Below are 22,136 nucleotides of genomic sequence, written 5' to 3'. Positions count from 1 at the left end.
TAGTACGTTGTTCCTTTGCCTCCACTTGGTATTCGCTGAAATTCTTATATTTTCCCCCGTGCTTTTCCCATTGTCTTTTTACAGAAGGCTATTTATATTGATTTGCATATTCAAAGAGGTGTAATTCTGGGAGGAGTTGGGGCGGGACAGAAGGCGCGTGCACGTGCGTTACTTTTCACGCTGATCGGGATTTATGTAGTGGAAGAACGTGAAAGTTTGCGTGCACACAGATTTCTGCATCTGGATTTTTCTGTGCGTACGCACAATCCCGCTTTTGTGCTTACACCATGTTATAGTGTGAGTTCTACGCACAGCGTTATACATGAGGCCCCTGAAGTTGTGGATGCTGAAGCAGGTATACCTCGCTGCAGGACAAAGAATTGGGCAGAGTCAGATGGAAGCAGCATGGGATGGCCGAGTGCTATCGTTAAATGTTGATATATTAATTCACTAGTACTGATATTCTTTGTTTATTCAATATAGTAGTAAAGATATTATTTCTTTATTTATCATCGTAAAAGGTAAGTACTGTCTCATACAGTACCAGAATGCGGGGGTGGGGCTCATAACATGATAAACAATGTGGCTTCTGCCTCCACTTCAACCCATGCTCATCTCTGCGGCTGCAAGGTGTCTTGCGTGAACTTTAGTCACAGCAGCTCACTTTTCCTGCCCCTTGAAACTGAAGCAAGATAGTGACATGATGTTCGTTCCCATAAAAATAAAAAATTCAAGCAACTTAACACTGTATCGTTGCACGATGTAGAAATGTATGACAGATGGCTTGGTGACACTTCATAGAACTATGACTACATATATACAGAGTATTTCTGCTACTGAAAAAACAACCTCACAGCTTCATTATTTAAAGATTCATTTAAGATTACTAGGGGGCTTTGCCCGCTACTCGCTTCGCTCGCCAACCCCTGTGTTTAGTCAATTGGATATGCAATTTAAAAGTTTTTTTTTGTTTGGAATTGTTTCAATTTCATTATTTGCACTTTTACTTTAAAGTTTCATTAAAAACAATTATTTTTTGGAGACACATTGTGACAAAACAACGTATAACTGCCCGTGAGTGAATATTGTTTCTGTTTCTCTAATAAATAATCCGACTTTTTCTAAAGTTTGTCCCTGTGATTTATTGATTGTTATAGCAAAAGCTATTCTCATGGTAAACTGTAAACATTTTAATACGAATGGCATATCACGATCTGCTTTGGTGTGTAATGTTATTTGCAGAATATATACATTACCTTTCTTTTTGCCTGTTAAAATTTGCAACAGTTCTCCATTATCATCAATATACACGTGATCGAATTGTGTATTCTTTGAAATTCTATTTGTCGTTGCTTTAACTGTTGTGGGACCACAGACTCTCATAGCGTATGGTCCATTGTTGTGTAAATCCACGTTTTGTGCATTGAATGATGCGAATGCGAAAAGACTTTGTTGTCTACTCTTTGCCTTTTATTTCTGACCTCGATTTGTCCTGCTATTTTTTCAATTACACTTGGTTCTGATGATTAATCACCTTTTGTTTGCGGTAATGCGAACTTTTCTATATTCTTTGATACTGTAGCGACTGACATAATAAAGTGTCACAAAAGTTTTACTTGAACAATCACTGACTTCCTAACCCCAAACACAACTTTCTAGCACCCTCTCCAAACTCTCCTCCCCCGGGTCTTGCCTCCCCCTTACCGCATCAATCAATACCCCGCTATTCCGTGCTGTACTCCACCCTCCCTCAATCGTACCTGACAGACACTTAAAACCAAAAAGGTCTCAACCAGGCTGCGACGCTACAATACTTTCGAATTTTACTGCTTTCATATTCTGTACCTTTGTCTGCATGTGTATCGTGCCATCATTTGTTTGAGCCTGTCGAATTCCACTGCTTTCATAATCTCTTATCTGCCTTTTTTTTGCTCCAACGCCTTTGGGTCTCTATTCTCCGTATTGTCCTTATACACTTTATATGTGCTGAGAGCACAGGATGTGTGTACTACGTGCTTTTACACTACTGAGTGTTTTTTGATGGGTGTGCTCTTATATGATATCTTTTGTAAGTAGGGCTTGTCTTGCAAGAATCTCATGTTCCACGTCCCCGAGACAAACTCTTGGCACCAAGTCTCATGTTTATGGTCCCCGCGAGACACTCTGTGGCAAGTCTCTGTCGTCTCGCGGGTCTTTTAAATGTCTTCCGAGAAGATCACGTATTGTCGCTTTGCTTTCCAGGATTTTTTTTTCTTATAATACAGAGATAAGGATTCCATATTTCTCCGACACTGTAATTAATCAGTAAAGTGAGCTACTTAGACAGTGATCCTCTATCTATCATGTTCAGATGCAGCCAACAATTTTAGTCTGAGACTTTAGCCCAGATTTTAAATCTCCATTTGAAACATATCATGTTTAAGAAATTTCAACTACAATTAGCCATTGTCCCTCCATATCCAACAACTAACAGCAGCACAAGAATCTTTTCATCACTTTAGCAGCTTCAGCAACAGGATAATGTAAAATGGTATTTTATGTACACTGCTAAGTACATGTAATTACATTGTTATTTTTGAATATGACTTGTAATTATATGTAATAGATAAATTGAGATAACCTCTTTGATCAAGTGACTAGAAAATTAAAACATGTTCAAACCAGTTAACAAGTCTCAAAATACACCTGAATGTTACGTCAGATGTAGTTTCTTACTTGTTCTGATTGTGTTTTTGAACATTTTATATAATAATTCATACAATTAAGAAACATTGCTTTGTTCTTTTTTGGCCATGGTGTTTTCAATTGTTTCTCTCTATATGGCATAGCATTCAGTCTTGGCTCCTTAGGTCTTTGCAGTCTGCAAAGCTGCTGACTTTCCTTCTTGGCCTCATCTGGAGCCTTGAGCACTGAAGCCTTTTTTGAGTAAAAAAGCAGACATTTCCTAGCATTCATATGTACTTTCATCCAAATCCAAATTATTACTTCATAATTACATGAAGGCTGTAGTGCAGTTTCTCAGATGACTTGTGAAATTTCTTCCAATTTCTTCATGGTGAACTGCTTTCCATGACAGCCTCCTAGCATGAAATGCTTATTTCAGATGCTGCTACATTTCTAGGGGCCCATTACTCAACACTGAAACTTATGAGACATCCCTTTAGCTGATGTCAAGACCTGAAGAAGCAAGTCAGACCCAAAACATGAAACTACCCCCACCACGCACAATAGCTGGTATGGGGTTCTTATTAAAGAAAACAGCATTGAGTGTTCATCATAACCAATAAGGTCCACGAATTCTATCCACAGAAAATAGTCACAATTCTTGAGGATCACACAGGTGCTATTTGGCAATCCTGCTACTCTCTCATGAGTTCTATTTTTATATAGGCATTTTTCCATATGGCGTCCACAGGGTCCCTGATGACAGCTCGACACCTTGCATGATTTCTCACATGTGCTTTTACCAGGATGGCTAACATTGAAAACTTTTAGTCTTGTCCTAAATCCTCTCCATTTCAATTTCTGTTTATGCACAGCTTTCGAAATGGTCTTTGAACCATTTACACAGCATTAACAGATTTGCATTAAAGGTTGTTGAATGACAATTTTTAGGAATATCTTTGATTTGTGCATTATTTGCCAGATAAATAAAAAGATTTTTTATAAGACAGGGATGATCTCAATCAGTTGTAATTATTTACTAAAACACTCAAACTCTTTGACCTGCTTACTGTATATCTGGACTATCTACAGTAGCTAGCAGGGTGCTGGACCACTATGCATACTGAACATCACAATACAGAAAGTACCTTAAGTCATGAAGGGAATGAATATTTTTTTATTAATATTGTATATGCAGGTTTGCTTTCAAATGATGTGTTTTATTGAGTGACACAAGATTGCATTAGAAATAATAGTGAAAATAATCAGGAAACTAATAATACATATTTATACACACCCAGATAGAGGCTGGTATATGTATGAAAAGCAGAAATAGCAAAATATTCCCATGTAGCTGCAGTAAGTGGATTTATGATAAAATACAAGCCTCATTTGTATTACAGTTAAAGTAAACAATGAAAAAATGAACTGCAGCATTTACAAAAATGCAAAGAAAATTGTACAACACAGCAGGGTGACTTGTGGTAGACGTATATACCTAGTTCCATTAACCTCTGCAAAATATAAAGTTCACCTGAGCTTTTTTTATGTAGTAAATTCAGTACGGGTACAATGTTACCATCTTGCAGTACTTTGGTTTAAAATGGGATTTTGATGGGCATGTTTTCAGTGCGGGTTTGTCTATTCTCATGAGAATTTCTTCCTACAGTAAAATTACTAAATACGTCTAGTGAGAAGTCAAGTAAAATGACACCTTTTATTGGCTAACTAAAAAGATTATAATATGCAAGCTTTCGAGGCAACTCAGGCCCCTTCTTCAGGCAAGATCTTGACTTCTCAATACATTCATAATGGCTAACACCCTAGTACTATAAACACTTCTAGGTAAGTTAGTAGTATATTCATTAATGATTATTTCATGTAGTGAGACAGCATACTGTATTTTTAAAAAGGTTCAAACTGTGAATAAATCCTAAAACACAATACCAACATCAGGAAAATAAAGTCAAATATTAAAATAGCAATAAACACACACCCCAACAGTCTGTGGCAAAAAATGGAAATTAAAAACATTCATATTATATACGTTTTAAGGAAAAGACACAGAAAATGGTTCAGGATTGCATAAAATACATATCCAAAATCATCCCATGCAGCAGTGTGTGGACAAATTTAATGCAACCCTGGTGTACAAAACTGGATGGAAGGACTGATTTTTATAATATCACATCAAATTAAGATATTGTATTTGTTAACTTGCAGCATCAAATGATGGGCAGACTGTGCTCTAATCAAAACATATTCTTGGTAGTTTTATACTTAAAAATTGCACTAAAATTGCACATAATGTATTAAATAGGCCCAGTGACACAGTGGGTATCAATCTCAACGCATGGACTCTGGCAACTTGAAGACTCGACGCAGAGATGTGATTTAAATGTAACCATATTTTTGCTCATTCCGTATGGGCAACTGGCTCAGTTCTGTTGTCTTCCTGTGACTGTAATTGAATACGTAGTTAAGAAAACAGACAGTTGAAGTGACAAACAAAAGTTTATAAAACAATAGGATGGGTAAAACAAATACATCCAAACAAACAAATAAATGCAATCACACACAAGTTACAAACAAATGCAGGTTTATTTAAGTGTCGTGCTATTCAGGTGACATCTTTTTTAATATATTAGAAAATATGTGAAAAATATTAAACATGAAAATTATTTTAATTATATTTTACACACACGCACATACATATATATATTGCAATCCCTCCGCTGATGTATAAGGAAACAAAAAATTTTAGGAAAGGTAAAATATAACAAACTGATAAAATTACATATTAGTGTTTAAAACAAATAATAGAATACAATTGTGCAATTTTCTTATTTTAAGGTACAGCACAATGCAGCTGGAAAGCTAAAACACGGACGGCACGGACATCACCAAAATAATAAAAGTGATGTCTGAACCACACTGGCTGCAGTCAGGACGACCTTACTGTACGTATTTATAATTGTCTGTTCTACTGAACAGAGTGATGGTGTGCTGTGAGGTGAAAAGAAAATAAATTAAAAAAACCAAAAAAAAAAAACACAAAAACAGGATTGTCAGAAAATGACTTTGATGTTTTAGCCATAATGCAAAAAGCCAGAGTGTCACTTTAATTCATGATCAAATAGGTCACCCCAGTTATCATGTGAAACTTTTTAAAATCTTACCAATATATTTCTTAACTTGTCCCCCATGCTTGAAAATAATTTCAAACAGTACAAGGCTGAACACTGCAAGCATGTCCCCGTTTTATGTCCAGTTTGTCGACATTTTTGAAATGAATAAGAACTGGCAAATCAGGGACTCTGTGACTGTAAGATCCAATCTGTTGGCAGCCCAGTTACTGGCCATAATGTCCCAGGGGACTTCCCAACTGGCAGTGTCACCATAATAAATAAAACTGAAGTCCTGCTGGGATGTAAATTCAATTAATTTAGCACATTTCCTGTTTTGGAGTTTTATTTGTATTTGGACAAAGTGCTTCCAAATTATATGCTGCTATTAATGAGGAGAGGACAAAAAAAATGCAGAGTACCTTTAAACAGTTAAGAATCATACTGTAAGTTACATTTGTTATGAAAACAATGGTAAAATGATTAGAGTGTGAAAAAAAGTAAAAATGCGTTTTAAACAGCCTGTCACATTGAGCTGGGACCGAACAAAAATCAAATTCATTTCATACTGATGTGTGAAAGGAAGGATTTGGATTCAGCAAGTAGAGGGCAACATTTCCATTGGCTCGCTAACTCCAGCTGTGGCTCAGCTGCAAATTCTTTTCCTTACAGTGACCAGGCAGTGCTGTAAATGTCTAGGATGAGGACACTCCAGGATTTGTACCAACTGATCATGTGGCCAAGATGCAAAGAGCTGCCATCACTGAATAGCTCATCACATCCCTCCACACCAACTGTAACAACAATTCTTAGAGCTATACCATGAGTACTAGCAGATGTACATATATTATAATTTGACCGGAATTAACAAAGTGACCCCCAATCACCAGCAACACACAATAAGACACGGGAACCTGAACATTCCAAAATCTAATCTTCATGGAGAAGCAGGCAGCAAAACAAATAGCAGGTGATATCAAACACTACTGCTGACAAGAAGGGGCCTGTTAGCGGGTAATGGAGAAGATCTGATTAGAAGAAAAAAGCCAGGAAGACAAGAAGTAGAGAAGTGTGGGGACATGAAGAAACAATTTTTGAAAACCAATGAGCATATGGCACACATAAATAGTAGAGAAATGAATACAGTCATAAAGGGGAAAAAAAAGACTAGGATGGGGATAGAAAATGAGTAAGGACAATGGGGGAACCCACGAAAAGAAAAAAAGGGAATGCAGAAAAGGGATAGAGTTTTGAGAATTGACAGAAACAGTGACATTAGAGAAATAGGAAAGATGGATGGAGTAAAGAAGGATGTTGGGGAAACTGTTAGGCACAAAGTACTCTTGAACAGACCGAATTTGTAGGTAGAGCAGCATGGATAGATGGTCAAACCAATAAATTCCCTTTCCTTCTCGGATTCAGGTAATGCCACTGCAAAAAGTGATCAACTTCAAGATTAGTCCAACCAACGTAACCTCAAGTTAGAGCATCAGGCCAAATGTGGCCAGTCTCCGCTGCGGGGTAGTGTTTCCTTGCCAACAAGCCTTTGTGAATTCTTCTCATTCATGCTGCTCTTCATCAGGGGAAATTCTTGGTCCCCTAAGCACAATGGCTATGGATTGTGGAGTTGCCATTAATTTCATCCTCTCTTTGGCACTGGAAGGCAAGGTGGCCAAAGGATAGATCTATCTTCTCTCTTTCTCTCCCTCTTTTTAACCTTCTCACCCTGCCATGCATGTCTGAAGATGGGCTCCTATTTAGACAGTTTGCTTATAACCCTGATGAGGGCACCATTCTCATCTTTAAGGCGCTGGTTATCTGCCTTCAGATCTGCTAACACCTGCAAGGGATTAGAAAAAATGATGGAGTAAGTCTTAGGAAAGATGTCCGATGAAATAAAGCAGACTGGTCTTAAAAAAAAAAAAAAAAAAAAAGTACCCTCTTGGGCCTGCGGCTTCACGTACTGGTGCTCTGTGTTCACACTGCAAAGCAGCAATGCTGTGTAGCAAACACTACAATTTTCTGAACACCCCTTGTTTATTTAAAAAACAACAACAACAAAAAAAAAAACACACTTCTAACCTTGAGCTGCTCCTCCAGGTCCTGGATCCTCCGCTCCAAGAGTCGACGCTCCTGCGAGTGGAGGAAAGTGTCAGGGTGCAACTAAATATGCATTAAGTGGTAGTGAGAGTCACTAAGGTCAGAGCTTGGTTTGAGGGGTCAAGAGTCATAGTCTTCACCTGCTATTGCAGGCAAGCACATTTCCTGTTCTCATGAAGCCCATCACTTGACTCTTTATACTGTGTCATGTTAAAACCTTGTCTAAGGCTGACATCACAATAACACAGATACAGATTATTTTCTAAAAGTTTTGTCATCAACACTGAAATGCCAAAATGGCATAAATCTTTCCTATTGTGCATCCATGGTTTGTCAGTTATATGTTTTTGTAGCAGAAGCAAATGAAATCAAAAAGAAAGCATGATGAAAACCAGAGTGCCTTAAAAAACACAAACTGGACTTTTTTGTCTGGACAGACGATGAAGTACATCTGCTTTAGATAATCAAAAACAAGTAAAAGGTAGCCAAAGTCATTGGAAATATAGTCTGACAGTCTTATTCAATGTGTTGGCAGATGCAAAGAAGTTATGAAAGGGAATTATCATAACAGAATTAAAGTCAAGGCCACATGAAAATGTCAGCACTTTTTAAAAGGCTTTGTTTTTCTCCATCCACATTGCCATGCTAGACGTGCTTTTTCTAAACACATGTACTTGGGGTGGGTGAAACTTTTTTTAGTTGTAAAAAATAATGTTTCAGTGTTGATGAAATACCAAAACTTATAGAAAAGATGTAAATTCAAAATGTATCAATGTTAGTGAGGCAAAAATCTGACTCAGCCAAACAAATCGGCATGCCAAATGGCCATTTCAACCAAACAGCTGTGCATGTGGTACACTCTAATTGGATGGCATGCAATAAGCAGATAATTCCACACCTACCTTTTTCTCCATCTCCAACAGAGCAGATCGGTCTGCTATACGTTCTTGTCTCTGTGGAGATACAGTTCAGTTACACAATGGCACAGTAGTCTGCCTCAACAGGCCAGTATCTCTTCACTATGCTTTATGAAATTAAATTCAGATTTTGTTAGTCTGGCTATTAATAATGGATACATATTAAAAAGTGCTGCCTAAAAGCATGTTGTGAGGCATTTCTCTTGAATCCTTTTTGAGCAGGACATGTGAAGTTCTAGTATATGCTCTTCTCTCTATTGCCCACTGACCTGTGTAGCCTTGTCCAGATCTGTTCTGGTCTGACTGATCAGTCTCTGGGTCTCTTGGAGTTGGGATTGTAGCTGCCCATTCTCTCTGTTGATGACCTCATACAGCTGTAAGGAGAGTAGCAAGTCAACAATATTTAGACTCCCAAAACCATCCAGTTATTTTAGTTTTATTACTGTATATTAAACAACTATTACATTTGGAATGATACTTTCCTTAATTACACCGAAACCTAATCCAAAGATTTACAAACAGATATACTAAAAAGGCAAGCATTTCAGCTTTATCAAGCATTTCTAGCTTTATCTATTTGCTTGAGGTATAAATGCATGCTTCTGCATACCTACTTCCATTTTTTATTTCCTAAGATAACGCCATCTGTTTTAATAATCTCTCTCACCTTTTTATAGTCTCTTCTTTCAACATCGGGTTCAGAGAACATGTGAGCAGATCCACCCCTGGATGAGAAACCTCGGCTAACAAGCCTGTCATTGGACACCGAGTCTCCCCTGGGGGGATGGATAGAAAAGCAGAAAACAAAACTTACAAATGTGACAACCGTATGTCAAAAAAGTGCACACAAAGTAAATCCTACAGTTGATAAAGTAACACACAGTGTGTATACACAAAGACTACCGTATTTGCAGGGGATTCACACTGTTAAACAGAGAATACTTTTTTCAATCTGTGACACACAATTGTGACACCATACTGTATGTAGTGTTAATGCTGCAATTTTAAAACCATATTATATTGGACTGGGGAGTGGGCTGTTAAATTGAAGTGCATGTAAAAAAAATAAATCAAATTAATTAAATGAGAATATGCCTTACCTTGAATTCAATCTGTCAGCCTAAAATTAAAAGAGGAATAAAAGGCTTTAGGGATCAGTTTATGCAATCACAAAACTAAAATATTGTTCGGCTCCTTTTCCAGCCATCATATTCCTTGGCTGATATTTCTCACTGCAGTTACACAAGAGATGACCATCCACCAGATTTCCTGTTAAATCTTCACTTCATCATAGTGCCTTTGGAAAGTCAAATATCACAACACAGCAAAGACACAGGAACAGAAATGGCAATGTATACTTCATAGTAGAAATAAAGACCACACAGCAACTGGAAATAAAAAGAGCAACACCCATTCCAGTAACACGTACCAGTACTAAATAATCACAAGGCAAGTCAAATGCGTCTCTTTCTCTGTCTACTCCCCCTGAAATATTAAACCACAACCACAGAAAGGCTGAACTTTGAGTACCCAAAAATTCCCTGCCCGTTCACCATACAACCATTGTCCTTAAGTGGCATAGAGGCGGCTTTTTCAGTAGAAAGCAGCACACACAGCACATCAGTTACAGGACAAAGAATATTCAGTCTGTTCTGAGACCAGCTAAGCTATACCCTTTACATGCCATCCCATTCTGTCCACTGAGCATTCACATTTTTAAAGCATGTCAAAAAACTGCAGAGCGCTTCCATTTTTGGCAAACCAACAATTGAACAAATGATCAGCCTCTCTTCTTCACTAGCAGCAGATGGCTGTTAACTTCTTCTTGGTGAACTATTACTAGCCCAAGAAAATGCAGCAGTTAAATGCCAAAAATAAAGAACAGGAAGATATGGTCCTATGTACGCTGGGCAAAGTCAATTCCAAGTAAGAAGATTGCAATCAGAGCTCAACAGGAAGGATCCCAGGTTGTCTGTACTTTACTGTTTCACAGAGTCAATTGAAGGATTAAAATCAAAAAGCTTAAGAAATCTGAGGGGTAAAGAAAATTAAACCTCGTCTTCATCCTTTTTAAGTACTGAGCAAAAGAAAGGGATGTCATCAATATATCACACAGCCTCCTGCTGTACACCATTCTGTAGTCTCTGGGTTGCTGTAGAGACAGCCAAGCATACATCAGGTTGAGATAAGCTTCTCACCTGAGTCTGGGAATCCTGTCCAGCTCTGTCTCCTCCACCTTCCTCAACGCTGTCCTCATTATCGTCGCTCTAAAAATCACAGGAATGAAGTATAATATATCCCAAATTACCAGAGTACAAGTAAAGCAGGATTCAGTTGGAAAAGAAAATTTACATTATTAAACAAAACATATAGAGGAAAGAAGAGCAAACATTTAATAGAACAAACATTAATTATGTAGGGTTGTGTCATAAAAATATCACAAACAGTATAGGATTGCTGGAAATACAGTACATTACATAAAATTGCATTCTCCAGCACCCTTAATTCAGTTCACTTTCAGGGGCTGGGGCCTATCCCATCAGCTTTAAGCACAGACCTGGATGATACTCTAATCAACAAGAGGATTTTATTTAGCATTTCCACTTTTGGATAAAAGAAAAAAATGGAGTGTCAGAAGGAAAAACATAGACAAGGGAGAAAATGCAAACTCTGCAAACAGTGGTGGTGTTCATAACATTTAGTCCTCAGAAAATGAAATATGGCATTATTGATGGTAATCATGTTCATATAAGTTTTATTTAAAATACTAAGAAAATCCAAAAATGCATCTTAAACTATTATAGCATAGTCACTATGAGACTATGGAGAACCAAAAGGTTGCAGTTTTCAATTTCTGGCTTTTTAAATTTTATTCCAACAAGGAGGAATGAAATTCCCATATTCTGATTTCATGTTTTAAATTTTGACATAGTAGGCTCACCTCTTGGCCCCCGCCTGTGCCAGGTGGTCCTGTAATTCTCCTTTTACCTCGTGGCCGCCGTCTCTCTCTCAGATTTGTACCCCGTTGACCAAGTTTGTCTTCTGTCTCCTTTTCCCTATCTACATAATGTAAAACAACATATGATGTCACATTTCAACATATGATGTTAGCTGCTTGCAGTATAGCAAGTTTCAGCAAGGGTGATATATAGAACTTTGTGCATTAGAAACATTTTAATTTTTTGATCCAAAATTATGGCACGATCACAAGCAAAGAGGGCGTTACAGAGCTGTCTGTTTATCAGAGTTGAGTAGACAGAGTTCTGCTGGTGTACAGAGCTCAAAGAAATGGCTACTTCAGTACTGGGACCATTAAAACAATTACCTCTGCTCTCAACGGTTTCACTTCGGAGCAGGTGGTTAGAGTCTCCCGGAGTTGTCAGGCCTAGCAGATCTGACTTCTGCAGGTTAGCTATACGAGACCTCCAGCTGACCTCCTGAGAAGATCATCAAAAGCAGGATGAAAAATTCATAAATGCAAACGTCCACCACACCTTGCTTTGCATATAATCAATTATTGACAGAAATACTGGTCTTTAAGTTAAAAAAACAACAAAAAAAAATACTTAGATACAGAAAAAGTATGAGTCTTTTGACTATAATACCAATACAATACAATACATGTCAGTTATGTGATATATAGTGCCCTACATAATGTTTGGGACAAAGAGACATTTACCTTTGATTTACCCCTCTGCTCCACAGATGACAATTTCAAATCTTTGCAGACTTCATTTAAGGGTATTTGCATACATTTCGGTCACAACACGTAGAAATGACAACTTTTTATACATTCATAACCCCTCCATTTCAGGGCACCGTAATGATTTAGAAATAGCAATGATAGGTATATTAAAGCAGTCATATTTAGTAATTTGTTGCATATCCCTTGCATGCAATGACTGTTTGAATCTGTGATTTATAGTCATCACCAGGTGCCGAGTATCTTCTCTGGTGATGCTCTTCTATACCATCTTCAGCTCCTGCTTGTTCTGAGGGCTTGTCCCCTTAAATTTTAAATTCAGAATAATGAAGGCATGCTCAGCTGGATTTTAATCAGGAAATTGTCTCGGCCATTGAAGAATTTTCTATCTTTCAGCTTTGAAAAACTCTTCAATTGCCTTAGCAGTACATTTTGGGGTCATTATTTTGTTGTGGGATGATGCACCGGCAATGAATTTGGAGGCATTTATTAGAACTTGAGCTGATAAGAGGTTTCAATACACCTCAGAATTCATTGTGCAACTGTCCGTTAGGAGTTACATCATCAATGAAGAAAAGTGTGCCTGTACCTGCGGCAGCCATACATGCCCAAGTCATAACACCAACACCACCAAGTTTAACAGATGAGGTGGTATGCTTTGCATCTTGGGTAGTTCCTTTCTATCACCACACTTTGCTCTTGCAATCACTCTGATACAGGTTAATATTTTTCTCATCTGTTCATAAGACCTTTTCCCTGAATTCTACAGGCTATTTTAAGCATTTTGTTTTTGTGAGCTAATTTGGCCAACCTGTTTTTGTGACTAAGTAGTGATTTGCATTGTGGCATCTGTATTTATGTTCATGAAGTCTCCTGTGGATAGTAATCCATAGTTATACAGTAGTTTCTGACATGTTGGGACAGGTGTTTGGTGCCTTTTCTTTACCATAGTGAGGATGACACCATAGTGGCATTAGCAGTGGTGGTGGGCTTCCTTGTCCTACCAGTCTCTTTGCCATTACTGTGCTAACCAGTGCATTCTTTCATCTTAATAATATCCCAGACAGTTGATGTAGGTAATCCTAAGGTCTTCCCGATGTCTCTAATGGTTTTATTCTTTCATTGATGTTGCTCTTGTCCTTATATTGAACGATGGTAACAACAGACCCCAAAGACTAGAAACAGGCCTAGGTATCCGATTGCCTGCACTAATAAGGGAATCAAACACACTATCACAAACACCTGTGATGCCAATTGTCCTAAACATTATGGTGTCTTGAAATTGGGGAACCATGTAGAAAAATTTGTGTCATTTCAAGATAGTGTGGCTGAAATGTATGAAAATACCCTTACATTAAAGTCTGCAATGTGCTTTTTTATTTATGTCTGAATTGTTTGATTTGTAATTTTATACTTTGGAGCAGAGGGGTCCATGAAGGAAAAATGTGTCTTTGTTTCAAACATTATGTAGAGCATTGTATCTGATAAAGCAACTGCAAAAACAGAAAGCAATTAATAGCATTGTAACACAAGAAAGCACTGGATGTATATAGCCATGTTTTTTTCAAAAAGTTCATCAGGAAAACTTTGTATTTCTGGGAATTAATATCTTCTAGACTACAGATGAACTATCAATAAACACCATTTTACGTACATCTATCAAAGTTTACATCCTATCCTCTGCACCTCTGGAGTTATACCTTAAACTGTGGACATTCTGTCTTAGACTTGGTTGTCATACATGACATTCATGCTTACACTTACTGATTATTATTATGTTATCTACTTATTGTCAATGTAATTTCAGTCATATACTTCCTGTTGTTTGTGTTAGATTGCTATTAATAGCCATATAATATTGTTGCAATTACTTTATCAAATATAGTATACTAGCCAACCCGCGGCGTAGCATACGCCGCATAATTATGTATTGATGAGTGAACACTTCCTGAATGACACAGTTGTCCAAATGGCGTGGGTTTGAGGATACGACTGTGAGTGAATGAAAAGACAGACCTCTGGAGAGAGCAACATATAATTGTCCGTGACTGAAAGCAGGATCGTCTGTGACGAAGAAGGCCACGCTGGTGAAAGTTACTTCGTCGGTAGGGATAAGTGTCAGTACTTGTAGATTAAGGTGTAGCGAGTCTTCGTTGTTGATGCTTAATATAGCTTGCGTACTGAGATGTTCCGGAGTCACAGCTGAGAAACACTTTTTTAATGTCTTTTAAGCACAGGGGAAAAAATGAACATGTGAAACATCCGTAATGTAATAAGCCACCAAGAAAAGTAACATTGCAACAATGCTATCTATGACCCGATCGCTGTAAACAGAAGTGAAAACAAAATCGAGCCCGGTGCATTCTTTAACTGCCTTGTGGCGCTGTAGTAGTACGGATGCTTTGCAGTAAGGAGACAGTGGGCAAAGTAGTTGCAGCTATTGATTATTCAGTGTTGTTTGCCTGGGTGTCTGATCTGCTCAACAGGATTATAAATAAAAGGAAAACAATGTGAAGGCAATGTCACAGGTGATCCTGTGGTATAGCGGGTCCACATCTCCCCTTCAAAAGCCCATTTTTAAATAAATAATCATCGCACTCACAGTGTAGCGAGGGGCGTGGAAGTGCGGCTGAAACGGTTTCCGGGTTAGACTCGTGCTTCGGGCATATCTCCCCTGTGCAGTGTGTGAGCGAGTGAGGAGAGAGAGAGAAAGCTGGTACGTTAGATTGAGAGAGAGCAGGCTCAAAGGCAATGTGTTCCTGTGGTATAGCGGGTCCATAGCTCACCTTCAAAAGGCCATTTTTAATCAGGCGACTGACAGTAGTGGAGTCAGGCACAGAGAAGGTCAGCTGCAGAGAGAGCGTCTCGACTGTTGCAGGGCCTGAAGCAGGTGAGATGCTAATGAAAAAGAGTCACAGGGCTTATTGGTTTTTAAAGACTGCTTCCTTCATTGTGTTTTAACTTCAGTTTTAAAGGATTGCGCGGCTCTCTCTTGTGCTGCCTGTGTGTGCCTCTGTCTCTCTGTGGCGCTGCCTCTGTGTGTGTGCGTGGCTCTCTCTCACGCGCTGCCTGTGTGTGAGCTTGTCTCTCTCTGGTGTTGCCTCTGTGTGTGTGCGCAGCTCTCTCTCGCTCTGCCTCTGTGTGTGTGCGTGGCTATCTCTCGCGTGCGCTGCCTGTGTGCGCGCTTGTCTCTCTCTGGTGTTGCCTCTGTGTGTGTGTGTGCGCGGCTGTCTCTCTCGCGCTGCCTGTGTATGCCTTTTTCTCTCTCTGGCGTTGCCTCTGTGTGTGTGTGTGCCTCTGTCTCTCTGGCGCTGCCTGTGTGTGCGCGCGGCTCTCTCTCTCTCTCGCGCTGCCTGCGTGTGCCTCTGTCTCTCTCTGGCGCTGCCTCTGTGTGAACCAAGATTCCACTGAGGTTGACTAATGAAAAGTCAATGTGGCTCAGACAAACAGAAATGACGGCATGTTTTTCGAGGCATTGCGTCCGTTTGGTGGGTGTGGCTGAGATTTTTTTGTCGTATCCAATGGTCTAAGAGTTGGTGGGCATGGCTCCTTCCTGCGTGCTCCATTGGCGTCTTACTTGTCAGCGGTTTAGTGAATCCACGCCCCTTCCGGCGTGCTTTCCATGGTTGGCTACTTGTCTTCTGGCTTAGTGAATTATATATATATAGAGATTGGCCATTCTCCTGAAAGTGACAGCTCACTTAATGTAAGCACTGCGCTCTGTGGATGATGCCATTTAAATCAGCAAGGCAGGTAGACAAGCATTTTGTTTATGTGATAATCTGAAGGAAAATCTGAAAGACTAGATTTAAGCTCTTTAAAATATCACAAAGTAGTAGATGCCAGCTGCACAAGAAGAAGAGTATCTGGAACTGGAAATATTTATATTTTATAAAGATATATATCAGACCAGGATAACAAAAACTTAAGTTTCTGTGGGGGCCGACTTTAGCAGCCAAGGGGTCATGGTCACTTGCATATCAATTGCTGTATGTGAAATCAACAATTAGCAACAAACAATTTAGTAGTTGATTTTTTTCACAAAATGTGTAACAGCATTTGGTGACACAGTTTGCTATTTGGTAAGAACAGCTTCTTTCAAGCGGTTACCTAGAGAACTCAATTCACAAGAGAGATAATAAAAAGATGAATGTGCTATTTTGGAAATCATACAAAAGAATTTGATATGTTTTGAACTGCAAAAGTAAACACTGACATCCTAGCGATCATTTGGAGAATTGCAAGTACAATTATTGGGAGAAGCCCTCGAAAATTCAAGTTGGGATCACCTGCAATACTGATGCACTAAAAGTAATTACATACAGTATGACGGGATTAGTTTTTAAAAGCACTGAGTAATACCACATGAAGACAGTGAACATTTGTTCTGGAGGGATTGGGGGGTGTAAAAGCAACAAGAGTTAAACTGCATACACCTGTATGATAAATACTGATAACAAATGGATACTTGCAATGAATTAATACTATAATTAATACAGTTCATTTTGGACTGTGGGCTGGAGAGAATAACTCTGTTAGCTCATCAGTAAGACTAATAACATTAGAAGTAGCCCAGAAATGTGTCAGGAGAACACTACATTGTTCCTAACTGGATAGCATATGGAGAACCAGCTCTACAATATAGAAGATTTTACGCTGGATGTTTTCTCCATTTTTGATCTTCCTCTCTAGTTATTTCAACACAGCTTGTCTTTGAAAAACAATAAATTGGACTTTTTGATTTTGTTTTCTTACTGATTTTATTTATTACTACTGTGTAGTGATTTACTGGATTTCAATTTTGAACTATCCTTTCCTATTGGTACAGTGTACAGATGAGAGTTTATAATTTTGCAGGTAACTTTTGATTTGATTCTGTTAGGTCATCTCCATAAACTCTATCCACTGAACAAAAATTATTAGGACTGTGTACTGCAAATGAACATATAACTGTGATACAAGTTAATGACAACACAGACAAATTCAAAAGTGGCTGATGAACGATGAAGTTAAAAAAATTATATAACAGTAGTCAATTACACAAGTGGAGATGTAATGGGGCAGGCAGCAAATCATAGCAAAATATATCTGGCCCAAATTGCACTAGAAAATTAAGACATACAAGTAAAAAAACATTACCATTGTAATAGAGAATATTGTTTTCAAAAGTGCTAGAACAAAATTATTAAAATACAAGTATAATATCAAACAACAAAGTGAATCATGTAATGAATAAAAACAATATCTTTATGCCTGAGTCCCGGTTTACAGCGGTTGATTACAGAAACACTAAACAGGCTATTGATAAGCACAGTCAAAACCGTTGAGAAGGGGAAATAACTCAGACATTTGGCAAGTTGTTCTAACACTGTCAGCTTAAAGTGTGAGGTTGAGTCAAAAATGCCCACACACAAACAGAAGATGCTGTGAATAGACATTTTCTATTAGCTATTCCAAAGTCATAAACAGTGTGTCTGTATACCAAAGAATGTATTATCAAATCAAATTAACCTGAACTGCTTTCATGATGACCCTCCCAAGGGTAAACCTTCTTCATCATAGAGCATTACACAAGTCAGTTTACGACCAAATCAATTTCCACAGAAATTGACACAATCAAGGGTTCTAAATAAAATTAAGACTGATTCATTCAATACCAAAATAACTGGTAACAATGTCCTCAACTTTTAAAAATGCATTTTCAGCTGAAATTACTGCCGTATGCAAGTATTGAAGCTGAAAGGATCTTAAACCCCATTTCCTTTGAAGATGACTATTCACCACTCTAATGGTCCAGTTTTATACTCACCCCTTCCTCTCCAGCACGGCCACTTCTATACTTGGCCAAAGCCTCAGCTCGCTCTTTCTCCTCCTGCTCTTTCTTCTTCCTCTCCTGTTCTCTAGATTCTTGCTCACTCTTAATGGTCTTTTCTGCCTCCTGCAGGTCTGTCAGTGTTACTCCCTGTAGTAAAAACACAGAGATCCATATTTATTCAAAATTACTCACTAATACCTCCACAAACAAAGATAGTGAACCTTGATTTCAGCTTTGAATTCTTGTGCACCACACACATAAATTGATTGCTACAGATTAAAAGATGGTTTTCACATTTTACCAAAATGTGTTGAGTTCTTTAGAAGAAGCACATACTCTGGCACAAATAGCAAAACGATTTCACTTATTTAAACTCAAAATAAGAAATCTGCTATCACTCAAGGGCAGTGTTTTTCAGTTTAATACGAGAAAATGTTTCATGGTAATCAAGCAAAACATAAATCGAACAATTTGCTTTTTAGGTGAAAAAAAATCAAATTGTGGTCAATGCCTGGTACCAATCTTCTTCTTTATCATATGCCACTGAAAAAATCTTTTTCCAAAAACTAAACAGACCCCTCTAAGAAGTCAACACAACAGAGCAAGAAAGTAATGCAAGTGGAAAACATCTAGAACTTAAATGACAACAGTATGGAACTGTTACCTGAGTTGATCTCCTTGACTGGCGAGCATGTCGAGATTTGGCCTTCCTCAGAGCCTCTGCTTCTTCATCTCGTACTGGGGTCAAGTATGATCTACAGCACAACAAGGATGCAGTTAGTTTTGCAGAATTCTATCAAGAAACATTTGATAGGCTCCAGCACCAAAGATTAATTCAGAAGTACAAGCCATAGTGCATAAAAGGCAATTTACCAAAGTAAAGTTATCCACATGGGGTAAAGTCAGCAATGGAGTCTGTTAGAGATCTGTGCTCAGACCAATACGTTCTAAATTTATATTACATATAATTAAAATACACTGAGGATAACTGTGAAATTTGTAGGTGATACTAATATTGGTGGAAAAATAAATATAGCCCTTTGATGACACCTGTACAATCTTATAATGGCAAAATTTTGGAAAATGCATTTTAATTTGATAAGTGCAAAGTTCTACATGTGGCCAAGATGGCCATTAACAATAAATACAACATGGGGTGACTTTGATCCAAAGGCAGCAAAAACTGAAAACAATTTGGGGGTTACACTGTAAAACTATTCACAAAGTAAATTAAAAAGGGAAATAAATTGTAATATTGTAAAAGATGTCACAGTCAGTTCAGTAAGTGTTCACACCCCTTCACTTTCTGCACACTTTATTGTGTTTAATTAAGATTAAGATTTAATTTGAAATGAATACATTTAAATGCTAGTATGCCAGCATCCATACCACCTGCACTTTGGAATAGGTAGTCCCACTTGAAGCCAAACATGTTTGGGTCAAGCCTGTACTTGGATCGAGATCAACTGGGGAAAGCTGCTGGATGAGGTTAAGGCGAGTCCATCAGGAAGTCCTTACCCTGTGTGTGGATCCCAATGACAAAGTGCAGTGATGGGAAAGCTGTACCATAAACACTGGTGTCTTCCTTCAGATGAGACGTAAAATGGTCCTGACCCTTGTAATTATAGCATATCTCTAGGCATTTATTTGAAAAAACTTGTTGTTTGTTTCCCTGCTTAACTATATCTCTCACCACTTCATTACCTATTAGCTAATGTGTGATGAGCGTACTGACACAAGAACAGCTGCCATTGCAACATCGAGTAGATGATACACATTGCTGGTGGTTGAACAGGCTTCCCTACTGTCTATGTAAAGTACTTTGAGTAAATTAGAAAAGTGACATATAAAACATGTAGGAAAATTTGCCATTTTTGCCCATACATCTACACTCAATATCCATACTGACAATGTGAAAATATATTTACAAAAAGGTTTACAAATTTATTAAAAATCAAAAACTGAAATCTCTCATTCATAGAAGTATTCAGACCCTTAAAATGCAGTGCTTTGCTGACACCCCTTTAGCAGCAACTACAGCTTTGAATCTTCTTGTGTAAGTCTCTATAAGCTTTGCACACCTAAGTTTGGGCAGTTCATCAAATTCCGTGGGAAAGATTAATTTTATGCATTTATTTTTAACTTTGAAGTTCTAAATATTAGCTTTACACCAAGTAACTTAAGTCTCACATATGAAACTAGTCTATAGTACACTGCATGCATTATAAAGCTATCTGAAACTTGTCTCCCCAGCTGAGTTCCCACTATACAAAACACCAAGTTTAATTTATGTACTTATTTCTTGCAAAACTGCAGTGCATTATTCACTAGCTTGTCAAATTATTTTATTTGTAGACTTCTTTTAATGTAAGATAAGGATCATTACTTGAACTATGAATTATGACCTATTTACGATTGTGGTTGTTGGTCATTTGATGAAAAAGAAATATTTGGTAAACATTATGATCTGGCATTAACACTGCTCTGCTTGTTACTCTTCCCATAACCATGGTATGGTATTTGCTACCACTTTTTCATAGCCAGCCTAAATAAAGTAACATCAGACAAATTGTGGGCATTTAGGATTAAATGGGATCCAATCAGTTTCATGTTATACTTCAGTTTTTACAGCAGTGGCTTAATTTAAATACTTTTGATATTGTAAAGGGATGGGGGCTGAGGTGGCCAGTTGACCTTGGTCATTAGAACAGTCATTTTACCTTCTGTAACTGACGATAGACCCTCCAGGGTTTGTTTTCCTCAGGAGTGTTGCTTCACATGGTGCGCCACGATAGCTACCTAGGTGTGCTGTGGAAATAATACTATAATGTACCTGGGTCTGAACATGAGAGGTACAAGCTCTGCAGGTGGTGGAGACTTGTCTGAGGAGGACAGGAATATCTGAAGAAGCTGGCATAAAAGCAGCTCCATGATCCCTATGTTGCTAATACAGCACTTAGAGCACTTCAAGTTGTGTCTCCAGGCTGCTACAGTCCATTTGTCTGGGTGTTTGGTCATCAGCAAACCTCACTGGTCTGCTGCATACTGGGCATATGAGTTATCTCTGAGGCAGAGAGTGGTAGGCAAAGGAAAAAAGCAGCTGGGAGATGCCACCAACGTGCTCACTATGTGCTGTGTCTGCAAACACTAATCTTGGAGCTGGCTTTGTCACCGGCGTCTCTGGTAGTCCCAGCTTCTTTGGACAGTTGAGCACATATATGAGATATATGTTTGTGGTTAGTAAAATGGAGGTGTGCCACCACAGAAAAAAGGTTGGGAAACACTGACATAGATTATCATCTTACCTGCGTCTCTCTTTGAATTCATTTGAAACAGATGTGGTTGTTGTGACGGAGGATGTTGTTGTAGTGCTTGCTGTAGAAGGAATACTCTTGTCCTCTGACTGCTCCCGGGTCCATCTAAAAAAAACAGCAGAGATAACCTCAAAGTGTAAATCATGCTCAATGCCAGACATAGTTAAATTCAATTCAGAAGAATTGTGACATAAAAAGTAGTAACGACTGATGTCCTTTCACCATGAAACAATAGTATTCATAGGAAACATAACATTTTTTGTTAGATATAAAACTATAGCTAACATTTTGGGAAAAACAAGCCTTTCGACATAGTGAAAGGTTTTGTGTTCTTCTGGCCAAATGTCTCTAAATCTTAAGGTCCTTAAAGTGAGATTCTCAACTGCTCTACTTGGTCAACTTTTCCATATACACTATCTGAAGTTAGTTCTACCTTAGTGTAATCAAATACTTCCTAATATTTGTGTGAAATTGATTGTTACCCGGGTGGCACGGTGG

The 22,136-nt window shown here is 38.2% G+C and overlaps 1 protein-coding gene across 3 annotated transcripts in view; it reads right to left on the bottom strand.

Moving 5' to 3' along the window:
- Positions 1–5,246: 5,246 nt before the first annotated feature.
- Positions 5,247–22,136, bottom strand: part of zmp:0000001167 (protein phosphatase 1 regulatory subunit 12A) — a 179,566-nt gene continuing 162,676 nt past the window's right edge. For 2 of the 3 annotated variants that reach the window (XM_051922019.1, XM_051922015.1), the window contains exons 13-24: positions 21,630–21,743; positions 18,989–19,079; positions 18,319–18,471; positions 12,132–12,243; positions 11,748–11,866; positions 11,005–11,073; positions 9,907–9,926; positions 9,474–9,582; positions 9,076–9,180; positions 8,792–8,842; positions 7,872–7,922; positions 5,247–7,629 (exon numbers count right to left, since the gene is read on the bottom strand). In XM_051922019.1, coding sequence (XP_051777979.1) covers positions 7,543–7,629; positions 7,872–7,922; positions 8,792–8,842; positions 9,076–9,180; positions 9,474–9,582; positions 9,907–9,926; positions 11,005–11,073; positions 11,748–11,866; positions 12,132–12,243; positions 18,319–18,471; positions 18,989–19,079; positions 21,630–21,743 — 1,081 coding nt within the window. In that variant the 3' untranslated portion in view covers positions 5,247–7,542. The remainder of the gene's footprint in view (positions 7,630–7,871; positions 7,923–8,791; positions 8,843–9,075; positions 9,181–9,473; positions 9,583–9,906; positions 9,927–11,004; positions 11,074–11,747; positions 11,867–12,131; positions 12,244–18,318; positions 18,472–18,988; positions 19,080–21,629; positions 21,744–22,136) is intronic. The other variant, XM_051922020.1, reaches the window with a different exon arrangement.

This window comes from Erpetoichthys calabaricus, chromosome 2, assembly GCF_900747795.2.
Source record: "Erpetoichthys calabaricus chromosome 2, fErpCal1.3, whole genome shotgun sequence".
Taxonomy (NCBI): Eukaryota; Metazoa; Chordata; class Cladistia; order Polypteriformes; family Polypteridae; genus Erpetoichthys; species Erpetoichthys calabaricus.
The sequence above is the reverse complement of the archived record's forward strand: the minus strand, read 5'-3'. Positions and strand labels throughout refer to the sequence as shown.